This window comes from Sminthopsis crassicaudata, chromosome 2 (assembly GCF_048593235.1).
Source record: "Sminthopsis crassicaudata isolate SCR6 chromosome 2, ASM4859323v1, whole genome shotgun sequence".
In the NCBI taxonomy this organism is placed as follows: Eukaryota; Metazoa; Chordata; class Mammalia; order Dasyuromorphia; family Dasyuridae; genus Sminthopsis; species Sminthopsis crassicaudata.
Window position 1 is genome coordinate 271,399,563 of NC_133618.1, and position 18,111 is coordinate 271,417,673.

The 18,111-nt window shown below is 34.2% G+C and overlaps 1 protein-coding gene across 1 annotated transcript in view; it reads left to right on the top strand.

Moving 5' to 3' along the window:
* Positions 1–18,111, top strand: part of RTF1 (RTF1 homolog, Paf1/RNA polymerase II complex component) — a 50,143-nt gene that overhangs the window by 10,185 nt on the left and 21,847 nt on the right. Inside the window, exons 2-3 of the mRNA XM_074289334.1 lie at positions 6,096–6,206; positions 17,534–17,681. Of these exons, the coding sequence (XP_074145435.1) occupies positions 6,096–6,206; positions 17,534–17,681 (259 nt within the window). The remainder of the gene's footprint in view (positions 1–6,095; positions 6,207–17,533; positions 17,682–18,111) is intronic.

Sequence of the window (18,111 nt, forward strand, 5' to 3'; positions counted from 1 at the left end):
ATTATATAGATGGTAGCTAGCAATTATTTGTAGCTTTCTTGAAGGATCTTTATCCTTGTGTAGAATATTCCAAAACTTTCAGGTATAGCAAAAGTCATTATCCTTCCCAGACACTGCTCTGATTTGGTTTGGGCATATAAGGAATGATTTTGTAGTATGAAATAGTGTAATGTTCTTAGATTCTGTTTCCTTCCACGGAATTGGTATGCTAACTTTCTGTGATATTATAGAAGGCAGCATTTCAAGGCTAGTAGAAAAGGGAAGGGAGGGCAGGTAGTAGTGACCTAAGATCATTTTATCACTTTCCTGACCAAAAGGAAATGGCCTCAAAGTGAAGACTGTGAAAGAGGGAAAAAATACATTATCACAATTTATTATTTTTCATTTTTATATTTTATGTTTAAATAAGTTTCAATAGCCTCTTTGTTGGTGCTTAATAGAAGGAAGAGTAGAGATTATATAGATGGTGATATCATTCTGAAAGTGTCAGTCCCCCACTAAGCTATATTCCTGTCACCTGAATTAAAACATATATGGTAAGAATATTGAGATTACCAATCTGGGTCTGCAAAATAGTGATAGAATCATAGAATTTTAAAATGAAAGAAACTTCAGAAGCCCTCTAATTCATTTTCTAAAAACTTTAATAATACTTGTTTTTAACATCACCTTCATTTTAAAATATTTTTCTTCTACTCATAGGGAAAGCCATTTCTATTGAAACAAAAATTATAAAAGAAGAGAGGGAAAAAACCAATTCAGCAAAATTAACCAGCACATTGATTGAGCCCATTATAACTAGTGTTCCATACCCATTGTTCCCCACCTCTACAGAGAAAGGAGTGGGGTGCATTTTCTTACCTTTTTATGACCAGGTTTGTTCATAATTACACAGCCTTCAAGTATTTGTACTTTCCATTTTCATTGCTGTGGCCTTTGTGTATATGTTATTTTACAATATATCACTTTACGTCAGTTCATATGTTTTCTGATGCCTCTTCATAGTTGTTTTTAACTCAGTAAAATTCCACTAAAATTATGCACCACATTCTGTTTTACCATCATTCAGTTAATGGGCACCTACTTTGTTCCTAGTGCTGTGCACAAAAAAGTATACTATGAATATTTTGATATATAAGGGACTTTTCTGTGTGGGATCTCTGGGTCTGGACACATTTAGTTTTCTTTTTTTCTTTTCTTGAAGATAATTTCTAGGATCCAACTCATACTTTTTTTTTTTTATAGTTTTTATTTACCAGATATATGCATGGGTAATTTTACAACATTGACAATGCCAAACCTTTTGTTCTAATTCCCCCCCCCCAAGATGTCAGGTTGACCAATATATGTTAAATATGTTAAAGTATAAATTAAATACAATATATGTACACATGTCCAAACAGTTGTTTTGCTGTATAAAAAGAATCGGACTTTGAAATAGTACAGTTAGCCTGTGAAGGAAATCAGAAATGCAGGTGGACAAAAATAGAGGGATTGGGAATTCTATGTAGTGTTCATAGTCATCTCCCAGAGTTCTTTCACTGGGTATAGCTAGTTCAGTTCATTCCTGCTCTATTGGAACTGATTTGGTTCATCTCATTGTTGAAAATGGCCACATCCATCAGAATTGATCATCATGTAGTATTGTTCTTGAAGTATACAACAATCTCCTGGTCCTGCTCATTTCACTCAGCATCAGTTCATATAAGTCTCTCCAGGCCTTTCTGAAATCATCCCAGCATCCAACTCATACTTGAAAAGAATCCCCATTATAACACTTTCGATAAATGTCTGTCTAGCCTTTGCCTAGAGAGGTCAAGTGAAAAGAAATCCTTGAAGACAGCTCAGTCCATTTGGAGATAATTCTTAATTGCTTCCAAGTTTTTCCTTATAGCAAATCTAAATTTGTCTCTTTATAACTTTTATCCATCTCTCTGTCCTCTGACCGAACAGAACCAGTAAAATTCCTCTTCCAACATGCTTTCAAATATTCTGAGACAGACATCACATATCACCTCTATTTCACCAAGCCACTCCCCCTCCCCTTCTCTTCTCCAGTTAAACTTTCAATTGATCTCAAGTGGCATAAATTTAGGGCCCAATGTCTTTGATTGTATGACACCCAGAACTGAATACAAGATTATTTATGTAGTCTGACCAGGGCAGAACACAGTGACACTGTTATCGCCTTATTCCTGAAAGCTGTATATCTCTTAAAGTCATTTTAAGATGAGTTTAGCCTTATTTTTGACTACCCTACTTTTCTTGACATATATTGACTTGACAGACCACTAAACAACTGAGTATTTCTTAAACTATTGAGTTTCCTTCATCTTTTTTTTTTTTGAGCTTTTGAGGTGTTCTTTATTTTTTTTATTTTTTTTTAATTCATTTTTCCAAATTATCCCCTCCCTCCCTCCACTCCCTCCCCCCGATGGCAGGTAATTCCATACATTTTACATGTGTTACAATATAACCTAGATACAATATATGTGTGTAAATACCATCTTCTTGTTGCACATTAATTATTAGCTTCCGAAGGTATAAGTAAACTGGGTAGATAGACAGTAGTGCTAACAATTTACATTCGCTTCCCAGTGTTCCTTCTCTGGGTATAGTTATTTCTGTCCATCATTGATCAACTGGAAGTGAGTTGGATCTTCTTTATGTTGAAGATTTCCACTTCCATCAGAATACATCCTCATACAGTATTGTTGTTGAAGTGTATAGTGATCTTCTGGTTCTGCTCATTTCACTCAGCAACAGTTGATTTAAGTCTCTCCAAGCCTCTCTGTATTCCTCCTGCTGGTCATTTCTTACAGAGCAATAATATTCCATAACCTTCATATACCACAATTTACCCAACCATTCTCCAACTGATGGACATCCATTCAACTTCCAGTTTCTAGCTACAACAAAAAGAGCACAAACATTTTGGCACATACAGCTCCCTTTCCCCTCCTCAGTATTTCTTTGGGATATAATCCCAATAACAGCAATGCTGGGTCAAAGGGTATGCACAGTTTGACAACTTTTTGGGCATAGTTCCAAATTGCTGTCCAGAATGGCTGGATTCTTTCACAACTCCACCAACAATGTATCAGTGTCCCAGTTTTCCCACATCCCCTCCAACATTCATCATTATTTGTTCCTGTCATCTTAGCCAATCTGACAGGTGTATAGTGGTATCTCAGAGTTGTCTTAATTTGCATTTCTCTGATCAGTAGTGATTTGGAACACTCTTTCATATGAGTGGAAATAGTTTCAATTTCATCATCTGAGAATTATCTGTTCATATCCCTTGACCATTTATCAATTGGAGAATGGTTTGGTTTCCTATAAATCAGGGTCAGTTCTCTATATATTTTGGAAATGAGACCTTTGTCAGAACCTTTCCTTTTAAAAATATTTTCCCAATTTGTTACTTCCCTTCTAATTTTGTTTGCATTAGTATTGTTTGTACAGAAACTTTTTAGTTTGATGTAATCAAAATCTTCTATTTTGTGATCAATAATGATCTCTAATTCTCCTCTGGTCATAAATTCCTTCCTCCTCCACAGGTCTGATAGGTAGACTATTCTCTGTTCCTCTAATCTATTTATGATCTCATTCTTTATGCCTAAATCATGGACCCATTTTGATCTTATCTTGGTATATGGTGTTATGTGTGGGTCCATGAGTTTCCTTCATCTTGTACTTGTAAATTCAATTTCTTGAACCCTAATTTTCATATAAGGAAAGGAACTAGATCTATGATTTCATTAGTATAGGGAATTCCTCCCAAATGAAGAAATTCCTTCTACCAAACAGGTTGATATATTCTCATAACTTTGAAAACAGTGAGAGCTTATATATATATGTACATATATATATATATATATATATATATATATATATATATATATATATATATTTCCATTGAATTTAATCTTATTATAATTAACCTAGATTTCTAGCATGTCATTTTTTTTTGGAACCTAATTGTTACTTATTATGATAGGTCTTCTTTTACCTTCAGGCCCCCCATCTTTATACCATATGCAAATTTCATAAAATGCTTTCTGTGCCTTTATCCAGATCATTGATAAAAATATTAAATAAGAGTCAGTCATAGATGTCTGGGGAACATCACTGGAAAGAAACCTTGCAAGTTGTCATTGAATCATTTGGATTCCACCATTCAATGATTTCTAAATTCTAATTGTATTAATATCCATCCTATAACTCTCTTTTATACAATAATGTGAGCTTTTTATCAAGCACCTTGCTAAAATCTTTTCCCAGGAATTAAAAGTCAAGCTTACTGGCTTCGGTGGCAGTTTTTATTTTCTTTTATGCAAATTAATCAAGAGCAACTAAATTCTACTGTCTCCTTACTAATTGTGGGTATCAACTCCCCTTTGGCTATTTTGTTCTATCCTTTAGAGTCAAAAGTCTTTCTCTTTGACAGAGAAAGCAGAAGCAAAGTAAGAATTAAATGCACTTTTGCCTTCTTTGAGTCTTTTTTTCCACAATGTACCTTAAAATGTACCCTCCTTCACATGCCTTCTCCTTATCTTCCTTTGTTGTTAGCTTGTACTGAGTTTGAACACACTCTTTTCTTTCAGGATCATGCTATGCTGTATGTTTTTTCTGTTGCTTGCCCTTTTATCTTCAGAAAAGAACAGATCATGTACATTAGTACATTAACAAATTCATCAGCTTATTAAACAACTATGTATGTGTTACACTGGGGGGAAAAAAGTGAATCTTGAAGGCCTGAGTTCTAGGCCTCTGATCTGATTATTAGGAAAATAAAATAGCTTCAAACTTTATTAGATTTGTCAGTAAAGATAACCCATTTGAAATAGAACTGACATATGATTACTAAATGCCATAAGATAATTCTAGCACAAGAAAACAAGAATTCATCTAAACCAAAGCTCATCTTTCTGGTTGTGGTTGTGGTTTGCTAAAGTTCTAGGTTGTAAGATTAGCAGTCATGGAGGTAATAGTACCTGTGCTACTTAAGACTAACAAGAGCAGTTTTATTTCAAAATTTGCTTCAATACAATGTTGATTAACACTTGACTAGGTAGTTCTTAGAAGAAATAGTGACATATTTGGAACAACTTACAGTTTGGTTTCCCAAGTGCTTATTCTTTTATAAACATATAAGAATATGTACATCAAGTTTTTAAAAACTTGATAGAGAACATTTCTTTTCTTTTTTTTTTTATTTATTTTTTTATTTTATATATATATATATATAATAATATTATCCCTTGTATTCATTTTTCCAAATTACCCCCCCTCCCTCTATTCCCTCCCCCCGACGACAGGCAATACCATACATTTTACATGTGTTACAATATAGTCTAGGTACAATACATGTGTGCGCATATCATTTTCTTGTTGCACAATAAACATTAGAATCCGAAGGTACATGCAACCTGGGCAGACAGATATTAGTGCTAACAATTTTCATTCCCCTCCCAGTGTTTCTTCTCTGGGTGTAGCTACCTCTGTCCATCATTGATCAACTGGAAGTGAGTTGGATCTTCTTTATGTTGAAGATTTCCACTTCCATCAGAATACATCCTCATACAGTATTGTTGTTGAAGTGTACAGTGATCTTCTGGTTCTGCTCATTTCACTCAGCATCAGTTGATTTAAGTCTCTCCAGGCCTCTCTATATTCCTCCTGCTGGTCATTTCTTACCGAGCAATAATATTCCATAACCTTCATATACCACAATTTACCCAACCATTCTCCAACTGATGGACATCCATTCATCTTCCAGTTTCTAGCTACAACAAAAAGAGCTGCCACAAACATTGATAGAGAACATTTCTTGACAATAATTGGAAAACCCAGGAGCTCTGGCAACATAATTAGGTAGCAACTTCTAGATGGTATTCTTGGGTTAGAAATATATAAAAATCCATTTAACCACAATTGCCTCAACAACAACAACAACAAAAAAAAAAAAAAGAAGAAGGAAGGAAAAAGAAGAACTATATAACTATGAATAGTTCAGATAATGCATTTATTTTGCCATTCACAGATATTTTTCTTTGTTGTTCAAAGCTTATTATTCTTTCTTTTCCCTCTAGGAGCTCTTGTCCCTAGCCAAACGGAAACGTAGTGACTCCGAGGAGAAGGAGCAACCTGTTAGTCAGCCTGCAGCTTCTTCGGACTCTGAAACATCAGACAGTGATGATGAGGTAGGTTATGGTGCCAGTGATGCCCGTTAATTTTAATAGAATCTCAATTGCCTGAGGTTCTTTTATTTGGTGGAGTATTATATGCTCCTAAAATGGGAACCACAATCTTCAAACTGGGGCTGTACTTTGACAGAAAAATTAAATGATTTGCTTGATAAGCTATTAGGCAGGCAAGAAGGGATTTGAAGCTAGGTCCTCTGGCTTCAAATCCAACAGTCCTTTCCAGTGCAGATAACTATGATGTTTTCTCTCCCCTAAGTGTTCTTTTCTCTAGCTTACACATTTCTTAATTCCTTTAGCTCATACATCCTGGAACTCTTCCTTTGGATTCTCCAGTTTATCCTTCTTCAAATATGGCATCTAGTACTTAACACGATACTGTTAATCTTTTATAGACGAATGGGCCCAGGACTCTGTTTTGTAATATTTTTATTATTTAGGTATATCACTAAGAAATAAATAGTAACAATTTTTTATTTATTTATTTTTTTTTTAACTGAACCTTCCAAATCACTTTGGAGGTAGGAAAGGATAGTTGCCTAAATGACACTCCTACTTTTCCTTTAGTTCGTTTCTTAGATCATTCACTGGAAGCTCTATTTCATCTCTAGGCCTCACAGATTGAAATAGTATATTTTTTTATTTAAAAAAAAATCCATTAATACGTATAGAAGAATTACACATGTTTAACATATATTGGATTATTTGCTGTCTATAGGAGGGGGTGGGGAGAAGGGAGAAAAAATTTGGAATACAAGGTTTTGCAAGGGTAAATGTTGAAAACTATCTTTACATTTGTTTTGAAACTAAAAAGCTATTTTTTTTAAATTAAAAATTTCATTAAAACAAGGTTTTTCAGAAGTATTAATAGAGTTTGTTATAATGGAATTTTACAGTCATAAGTGCATATGCAGATAAAGACTGCATTCTGGTTAGGTATAGTGTATCAGTAATTTTGAATCATTTAATAAGCAGAATTGCTTCTCATAGCAATGGGTGTTTCCTGGATTTAAATAAGACTGTACTCATAAATTAGTAAAATAATCCTGTTAGGTAGATAATAAAGTTTAAGAAATCAGATACATTATATTTTAATCCGATGGTGTTTTTTATTTATACTTTTGTGAGATATGTGTGAAGTCTTTTTTTAAAGTTATTTTAAAAAAATACAGTTTAACAAGCTGTATTACCAAAGAAGTATAAATTCCTATGCAGGGTCTCTATGGCAACTGTGAGGGGGGCAAGATAAAGGATCTTAATCTCTTGTGGTTTTTTACCCCCAAAAGCTATTACCCTTACAAGCCTTATAACTGCCACATCAAGGATGCCTGTGTGTTCTGTTTCTGTGTTAAGTCTCTTTATTGTCCTACTGTTCTTCAGTAAGGTGTGGAGTTTTATCATTTTTATAAGCTATAGGTAAGCCAGAAAGGATAAACAATCTGCTATAACCTCCACAAAAACAGAACTCAGGGAGACTGAAATTTCCCTCATTGAGAAAGTCTTTAGCCATATCAGGCCCCTGACTTTACTGGTTGTTTTTTCTAGTAAAGGTGTTGCCCGATCTGACAGGCAAACAACAAACAAACAAATCTGACCAACAAACAAAGCCCTTTTTCAAAATAAGCCCTGATCCCGTATCACCATTACCAATTTTGGCTCAGTTATCTTCTGAACACCTTTTTATCCTCTTATTTCTCCATTATCCTCATTCATGCCAATTGAGATTTCAAGCAAGCTCTCCTCTGCCTTAACTTTTTGTTGTCAAGTCAGTAACCATTTAAGTACATACTTTGTGCTAGATAATGTGCTAAGTGCTGATAATATAAAGACAAAAACAGCTCTACCTTTGAGAAACTTTAAAATAGGAGAGAGAATATATAAATAATTATGTACAACCAAGGTACATAAGAGTATGATGGGATGAAATCTAAAAGAGAAAGCACTAGAATTAAAGGGGATGGGGAAAGGTTTCTTCCAGAAGATGGAATCTTAGCTGAAACTTAAAGGAAGCCAGAAGGCAGAGCTGAGAAGGGAATGCATTCCAGGCATTGGGGGACATCTTGTGGAAATTCATAGCTGGGTAACAAAGTGACTTATTGGAGGAACCCCAGTGAAACCCATGGCACAAGACTGTAGAATATGAGAAGGGGAGATATAACACTTGGAAGAGTAACAAGGGGCTAGGTTATTAAGGACCTTAAAAGCCAAAGGGTTCTATAATTAATAGTAGAAGCAATAGGAAGCGCGCGTGTGTGTGTGTTTGTCCTTTACCAAAAGCCCTAATTTGTCACGTTTTGACTTTTTTTTTTTTACTTTGGTTTGTGTCATTTACCCAAGATTTAGATTAAAAAAAAAAAAAAAAAAACCTTTATGGCCAGCAGTATACTAAATTATCTTCTTAACAGAAATTGTCCACATCCTTTGAGATTTTCTGGGAAGGGAAGTTGCTTTCTTGAGAGAGTGTCAAGGTCCTGAATCAGGACCTTGTTTGTTCTTTTCTCCTTTTTCATCTATCAGGAGGCATGCCTTTCTATGTGGTAGCAGTTGAGTCACTTCAACTCTCTGGGCCTCAGCTACCTTATCTATAAAATGAATAGTTTGGGTTAGATGAACAGTTACTAAGGTCCATTGCAAGGACAACAGTCTATATACAGCAGAAACCTGGTATCCAAATGTGAAAGCAGATAGTTGCATAGAAAAGTTTTCCCTTGTATCTCACATTTATTTGTTTTAACCTCTCTTCAAGCCATCTTATTTGAACAGTTAGGTATGAAAGGGTTAATGGATACTTTATTGTATGCTAGAATAAGAAGTCACTACTAATGGTTAGAAAAGGCAAAGTGGGGAGATAAGCAAAAATTGTTCAAAATTCTTCTCTTTGAGGATGAATGTATGCAAAGGGCATTACATATTGGGTTTATATAAAAACGAAATAAGGATATCTTTTAAAGTCACTGAGTTTTTAGCATATGTATATGTCTCTGTATATATATACATTAATACATGTAGATATTTGCAAGGAGGAAAGTTTGAGCGTAATTATGAATATTGTAATTAAAGAATGATACTTTTTATATCTAGATCTAAGCTCATTGGGTTATTATTATTGTCTTTTTTTTAACATACCAAAAAAAATAAAATAGGAGTTCTAAAAAAATCCTTGAACTTTTAAAAATATATGAAAGAGTGAAATGGTTATGGCACTTTGTTTTGTATATTTGGTAGAAACATTGTTTGTAACAAGTAAGAATAAGGTCCTGGTATCACAGTCACTCTATTAAGCAGTTTGTTTTAATTTTTTTTATAAGAAGGTTCTATGGGGGAGTCATTGGGAAGTGACTGTGCCACAACAAAATGTATCAGTAAAAAAAAAATTTTAACATAAGTGATAAGGAGGAAAAGAACAGGTACAGGAAGATTATCCACTATTCTAGCTGGAAGGAAACTTGAAATCTTTTGGCTCAAACTCCTCCTTTAATAGAGGCTAAGGAGCAGCTTATTGATTGGGGGGCTCCCGTCCATGTAGTGTGTTGAAAACAAATTTACTTAGCATTAAAATGACAACTTTTTATGACAGCAGGATTGCTTTTCTTTTAAGTTGGTGTTTTTTGCCTTGTGAGCTAAATAAGTAAAGAGCCAAGCCTGCTCTCCCTAGGACTTTCTGTTGGCTGCAGGTTTTTTTTTTTTTTTAATTAAAGCTTTTTATTTTCAAAACATGCATAGTTTTCAACATTCACCCTTGCAAAACCTTGTGTTTCAATTTTTTTCCCTCTCTTTCCCCTACCCCTCCTTTAGATAGCAAGTAACCAATGTAGGTTAAACATGTGCAATTCTTCTAAACATATTTTTATGATTTTCATGCTGGACAAGAAAAATCACATCAAAAAGAAAAAAAAAGAGAGAAAGAAAGCAAAACATATACAATATGTATATTGTTAACAATAATATAAACAATAACAAAAAAGTGAAAATACTATGTTATGATCCACATTATGATCCACACTTAGTGCTTACAGTCTTCTTTGGGTGCAGATGGCTCTTTCCATTACAAGTTTATCAGAATTGATCTGAATCATCTCACTGCTGAAAAGATCCAATAGAATTGGATCCATTAGAATTGATTATCATATAATCTTATTGCTGTTATATAATGTTCTCTTGGTTCTACTCACTTCACTTGGCATCAGTTCGTATAAGAGACTTAATTCTTAATAGTTTCTATTTTTCTATTGACTCAGCTTGCCTTTTTTTTTTTCCCCCCTGAGGCTGGGGTTAAGTAACTTGCCCAGGGTCACACAGCTAGGAAGTGTTAAGTGTCTGAGACAAGATTTGAACTCAGGTCCTCCTGAATTCAAGGCTGGTGCTCTATCTACTGAGCCACCTAGCTGCCCTGCCTTTTTTTTTTTTTTTTTTTTTAAGTATTTCCTGTAAAGTAATATCTCATTTATTCAGTTCCTATGAATGAGATATACCATATACATTTTTTCAATAAGTAATACTCCTTTAAATACCAAAACATTTTTGTTTTCATTGTATGAAGAGTAAGTATCGCAACTATAAAGCTTTTTGCCCCAATCCTGAAATAGCCTTGAATTGTTGTTTTTTGAATTCTCCATCTTTTTGTGTTTTTAACTGTTCTTGTCTCATTCATTGACACATGTGCCTGCCTCCCCTTAAATTTGTTTCTAATCTACTTTTAACCTTAAAGAACAGATAATGAAGCTTGTTAAAACTTGTTTTAATATAAGAGTAAGTAACCTCTGAGTGAGGTCTGAAAGGGTAAAATACATTAGTTTTTAGTAATGATAATCTCATTTGGCTCCCCATAAAACTTTTACTTGTTGGTTAATCCTGGATAGTCAAGGTTACAAGATAAGGGGAGATGCTACTGTATCTAAATACTGACAGAGTCCTATTACACGTGTTTGCCTAATACAGGTGCTTCGTAGACATTAGTTAACGCTGTTACTCTTGTTACAACAAATTTTAAACTGCTATTGCATATTTAAAGTATACCATCCAGTGTAGCCTTTAATGGCATACGATCCTTTATCACTTGGGTTTCATTTCTATTATTATTCCCCTCCCCTCCCAGTTACATTATAGGTGTCTCTTTAAGAGCAGGTATCATTACTTACACTTTTCTGCTACTTCTGCCCTTTTTGATTTTTGATCCATCCCTGCCAGCTGTTATTAAAACAATTATTAAATTCTTAAAAGTAGAATCAATCAGGGACAATCACTACGTTCCTTGAGATTAGTAACTATTAACTCCTTAGACCCTTCTCTAATTGACCACCCATTTCATAGAAAGAGTAAATTTTAAATACAAACCTAGAACTTGAAAGAATAAATCCTTAAGGGGGTAGTTACAGATAGAAATTTTTTAAGGATTTTTTTTTTTTTTGTAATCTCAGAAGATGATTGCAATGATTGAAGTTGCCTCAACTATAAGATAAGGAAAGTACTTTGCAAAGCTTTTAAAGCACTACATAAATTGGAGTTATTAATCTCAAAATATATGAATGAAATAAATGTAATTTTGTTCAGGAAATTCTGCATATTCACAACATGACTAATATGGAAATGTGTCTTTTTTTTAAATAGTATTTTATTTTTCCAAATACGTGGAAAGACAGTTTTCAACATTCACTTTTGCAAAACCTTGTGTTCCAAATTTTTCTCCCTCTCTTCCTTTCTTCCCTCTGCAAGATAGCAAGTAATCTGATATAGGTTAAACATGTGTGATTCTTCTAAACATATTTCCATATTCATCATGCTATGCAAGAAAAATCAGATCAAAATGAAGAAAAAACACCAGGATGAAAACAAACAACTATCACAATCAAAAAAGGTGAAAATACTATGCTTTGATCCACATTCAATGTCCATAGTTCTCTGTCTGAATGCTAATGGCACTTTCCATCACAAGGGTATTGAAATTGCCTTGAATCCCCTCATGGTTGCAAAGAGCCAAGTCCAGCATAGTTGCTCATTCACATAATCTTGTTGCTATATCCAATGTTTTCTTTGTTCTGCAACTGATAGGCATCCACTCAATTGGAAATATGTTTTTCATGATTGTACTTAGTCTGTATCAAATTGCTTAGCATGTTAGAGAAAGGGGGAGATGAAGGAAGAAGGGAAAACATTCAGAACTCAAAATTTTTAAATGAAATGTTAAAATTGTTTTTACATGTAATTGGAAAAAGTAAAATAGTGTTAAAAAATAAATAAATTCACTTAGGATATACTATAAGATATTTAATATGTATGGGAATGCCTGCCATCTAGGGGAGGGGATGGAAGGAAGGAGGGGAAAAACTTGGAACAGAAGGGAGTACAAGGGATAATGTTGTTAAAAAAAAAAAAAAAATTTACCTATGCATATGTACTGTCAAAAAATGTTATAATTATAAAATTAATAAAAGAAAATAAATTAAAAAATAAATTCTGTAGTCCTAGCATATATACCTTGAAAATGGAGTTTTAAAACAAATCGTAAACTGCCATTATATACTGAATCTTAAGGTAGAAAGTTTGAAAATACAGGTATGGGGTTGAGAGAGATGAATACATTCATGAAATAAATCCATAACATCTTATTAAGGGATTTGAGGAATTATTTGAGGATTGTTCTTTTTGGTAATATAATTAGCCATGATCTTTCATATACTTTAGTCAGTTAGCATTTACTAAATGTATTCCAAGTACTATGCTAAGCACTGGGAGTCAAAGACAATAGGTACATGTGAATACATACCACACATGCAAAATGTATTTAAGGCGGTTTTCTGGAAGAAAGTACACTAGCAGTTAGGGAGTGTAGGTAGAGAGAAAAGAAAAGGGGATTACAGTTAATAGTCATGGACGTTAACTCAGCCAAAAAAAAAAAAAAAAACATTAAAAAGAAACAGTTGAACCAAGAAAAAGCCATCTTTCAGAAACTCAGTATTACCTTTTTCCTTCGGTTTTGTTTGAGTTATTCTTTTCTTTTGCTAATAGTATATACTGTTGTGTAGGTTGGCCAATATCTATTTCTTTCCAGATTCTTCGTACTGAGAGCACAATGCCTCTTACCCATGACAGCAAGTTCCTTTCTGGAGAGATTTTCTCTCTCGCAACCAAAACCCTCAAAAGAGTATTAAGCCACATGCTTGCCTTTTCAGGCAGGAGTAGAAAGAGCAATAACCTTAATGAGTAGACAGCTATTTAGGGCTGTCTCATGATGAGTTCAGGGAGCTATTTTAATGTTTCACTCCAATCCCAGTTATGCTTTTGGATTATACCAAACACAGACAGTAAAAATCAGGAAGAAGGAAGGACAGGGCTTGATGGTATATGTACAATTATCCCAAACTGCTGTGTTTTTACTGTTCTCTTACTTCATCTTTCAGTACACTTGAGCCATTATAGCTTCATTTTTTCCTGCCTTTTGATTATAGGCAGATTCTTTGAAAAAAATAGCATATAAGGAGCAGGTAGGTGGTGTAGTGGATAGAGCACCAGCCCTGAGGTCAGGAGGATCTGAGTTCAAATTGGCCTCAGGCACTTAATACTTCCTAGCTGTGTGACCCTGGGCAAGTCACTTAACCCCAATTAACTCAGTGCTTCTCCCCCCCCCAAAAAAAAAATAGCATGCAATAGCTGCTCCCAATTCTTCATTTCCGATTATTTTTAAACCCCTTCTAAATTTGCCTTCTAAAATCACTGCACAAAACCTGCTAAACCAGATGATCATCTTTTCTTCCCTCCTTTTTTTGGGGGGGTGGGATAACACCTTCATCACTTTATCCTCTTCTAGGTTTCTAGGACAGGGCACTGTTCTCTACTAATTCTACTTCTGTTTGTATAACCATTCCTTCTTAACCATCTTTGTTAAGAAAAAAAAATCATAATAATAATGATAATTATAATAGTAGCTGGCATATCTCTTTTGCAGAATATTTATCCTTTTTCAAAGATTACTTTAAGTACTAAGATCTCCCATAAAGTCCTTCATGATCTTTCCTTGTAGGAATCATAGGATCTAGATGGATCCTTGTTTTTCAGGCATGTCTGATTCTTCATGACCCATGGACCATCGCACACCAATACTGTCCATAGAGTTTTCTTGGCTAAGACACTTCAGTGCTCTGCCATTTCCTTCTTCAATGGCTTAAGACAAACAGGATTAAGTGACTTGCTCAATATCACACAGCTAGTAAGTGAGATCAGGTTTGAACTCAAGTCTTCCTAACTTCAGGCCCAGTGTATCACTTTTGGTTGCATCCTTAGATATTGTCTTACTCAGGTTCCCATTTAGTGGTTCTCAGACAAGTTTGAGATAATGATTCAAGGAATTTAATACTTTAAAAAAAAACTTTTTAATGGTACCTTAAGTAATAAATAAATGGCAAATATATGTTTCCTCTGTGACAATAAGCATGTACATGTTTTTAAAGCATTGTAAGTTTCTATAAAATTCAGAACTGTCATGATCGTAAGCACAATGATTTTGGAATTCAAAGGCATCACTTCTGGCTAAATGTAATATTTTCTTGCAGTTTTTCAATCTATCATCAAATTGTTTCCAAACAGGGGCAGCTAGGTGGCGCAATGGATAGAGCACCAGCCTTGAATTCAGGAGGACCAGAGTTCAAATCCGGTCTCAGACCACTTCCTAGCTATGTGACCTTGGGCAAGTCACTTAACCCCAGCCTCAGGGGGGAAAAATTTTGTTTCCAAACAGCCACAAGGGTTTGATATTTAAGTGCAGACTGATTCCCATTAAAAAATAAGATGCATGTATATAATCTTATTTGTCTTCTGTATATTATACCAAAGTATAACATTTTATAATTTTGTAATGTAAAGTTTAATTTGGTGCCTTTTTTTTTTTCTTTAGAAAAATTTATCATTATAGTTATTGTAAACTCTTAATGGATAGATTTGGAAAAATGTTAGGAATAATACATCATCATCCTAGAAATTTTCACTACATTTTCATTGTTGTTGTTTAAAGAGTTCCAATGATCTAGTCCAATTTCCTCCCTCATTTACAGATGAGTGAAATTCTGACCCTGAGAGGTAAAGTCACTTGCCCAAGGAGATCAACAGCTAATAAGTTGCACAACCCAAGTGTGAACCCATTTTCTCAGACTTGAAATCCTAAGCTTTTTCAGATATGCTATATTTGTCTTCAAGAGGTATTATGATATAGTAAATAGTGAACCAGCTTTGGAGTCAAGAGAATTGGGTTTAAATCCTGTCTCAGGTGAGAATTGTCAGTTGACATTACTGTCTCTAGGCAACTCAAAGATTTCACTGTATAAGGCATTTGCCTGATTTCCTAGATCAAGACTTCTTAAACTTTTTATACTCATAGCCCCTTTTTCACCTGAGAAATTTTTACTCAAGCCCAGGTTTATAGGGATATTTGAAGGGGGAGGGGGTGTAAGTGTGTGTAAAAACTAAAAAGTAAAAAATCAAATATTTACTAATAATAAATCATAAGGAGATTGATATTAAAATAATTCTTTGGCATACACATAATTTTATCATTTGAAGACTAGGAGATTTGCATATTAACGAGATGAATGAGCTTCTTGATTTTTATATAAAGAATTAAATCTTGGCAGATCTTTTACTATTGCCAAATTTTTTATGACCTCTACATTCATGGAATTGCAACCTTAGTTTAAGAAACTTTTTCTTGGATCATTGAAGTCAAAAGATAGAATTGAAACCCCATTATTTATTTACACATTGTGTCCCCCATAAAATAGAAATTCCTTGAGTGCAAGGATTGTTAGGTTTTAGTTTTCACATTCCTGGTACCTGATTCATCTTAAGCTCTTAGTAAATATTTGTAGAATTAAATTCTGAGTCAACTTTGAGATAGTAAAATAAGTAGTGGACTAGGAACCAGAATCAGGTTCTAATTATAGCTTTGTCAATACCAGCTATGAACTTTGTCAGCAAACCTCTCTGACCCTAAGTTGTTTTTTTTTTTATTTTTAGAATTGAGGTATCCCTGCCTTTTCCTTTTTCTTGTGAGAATTAAATGAAGTAATACTATTATTGAGGCTTTCCTTATCCTTGAGACTTTCTTCCTCATTGGATACCCAGAATATTAATATTTATTAATATAACAAACTTGTTTTGGTTTTCTAGGTAAGAACGAGGCAGCCACTTTGCTGCTTGAGTTGTAGCTTTTATGATTGTTTTTGATATACATTTGTAAAATATATCTTATCTTGATATATTTGATACTGCCTAATGTGTATACACACTAAGGTTGCTTGTCGGAATGAAGATAGTTTCTCTCACTTTCTCAGGCTAATCCTGAGCAAACCTTTTCAGTAAAACCTTTTATTTAGATTTTAGTGCCAGCTACACATATTCCCATTTAAAAATGTCTCATTTTACTCACTTTGGTGTTTTACATATCTTAATTTGGGTTATGTATTCTCAGATTAACAGTAAAGGAAATAGGGGCAACTAGGTTGCACAGTGGATAGAGCACCAGCCTTGAATTCAGGAGGACCCGAGTTCAAATCTGGTCTCAGACACTTAACACTTCCTAGCTGTGTGACCCTGGGCAAGTCACTTAACCCCAGCTGGGGAGGGGGGTAATAAAGGAAATATGTTATGGGCACAAACCATCTGAGGTAGTTTATTTCATGATTTCTGTGACTTTTCCTAATGTTGCCTTCAAGATGAGAAGAGCTTCCCTTCAGCCTTGTCCTACATTCCCCAGCTTCTCTACTTTGGCCGATGTTAAATTTTGTTTCACTTCAAGTTAGCAGACCTTTATCATACATTATTTCAGTACTCTCTGTAGTATAGACATTCTAGCCTTGTTACTTCTCCCACATGACATTTCTTGCCTTTTTGTCTTTACATGTGCTCTCCTTTATGCCCTCCCTTCTCGCCGTCGATATTTTCTCTTAGAATTTTCTTAGTTTCCCTTTAGCTTTTAGATAGAATCTTTTAGTTTGCTTCAAAGCTCAGCTCAGATATATCTTCCGCACAAGTCCTTTCCTTTTATCTCTCTCTTCTTCTCTCTCCCTCTTTTTCCTTCTCTCACTTTCCCTCTCAAAATTACTTTGTACCTATTTTAAATATACTGCACACATTTATAAATTATCATGTCTTTCCCAAAACAATGTCACCACCTTCTTAAGGAACAGGATTGTTTCCTTTCTTTCTCTTGCATTTTCAGAGTTTAGCACAATGGAAGTATTTAATTCATGTTTCATTCTCTTGGTATATAAATCATACAACATTTTTCTTCCTCCTTGGGAAATTTGAACCCTTCTTTTGTTTTTTTCCCCTTCTTACAGTGGACAGTTGGAGGTTCAAAAAATAAGAAAAAAGGAAAAACTGGGAAGATAGAAAAGAAGGGAACCATGAAAAAACAGACAAACAAAGCTGCTTCCTCAGGTAGCTCTGACAAAGACAGCTCAGCTGAGAGTTCAGCCCCTGAAGAAGGTAAGACAGGACTCTCTAGCTGGTAAATTCACTTTTCATTTGAAAGTTCTACAGTTGTTAAAGAGATAAAGTTGGATTGATTGTGTCATAGAATAAGATTTTATTTAATATAAGATAGGGTTGCCATATCTTGTCATCTGCTGATACTGAGAAAGTGTGTTAGCTCAACGCCTTTTTGAATTACTATTTCTCAAGACATGATAGAAAAGAAACATCTCTAAGTGAATGCAACTTTTAGAAATTCATTCTTTCAAAGCCAATTCCAGGAATCCGTTGCCATAATTAACTCTTAATATTAAATTGCTAAGCTAGAATAATAAATTTTAAAATTCTTTCAAAATAACTAGAGACAGAGGTCACCTCAATAAATGGATATTTAATTTGTGCCTTTTTAAATATCTACATATTGGTTAATTTAATTCTTCCGTTT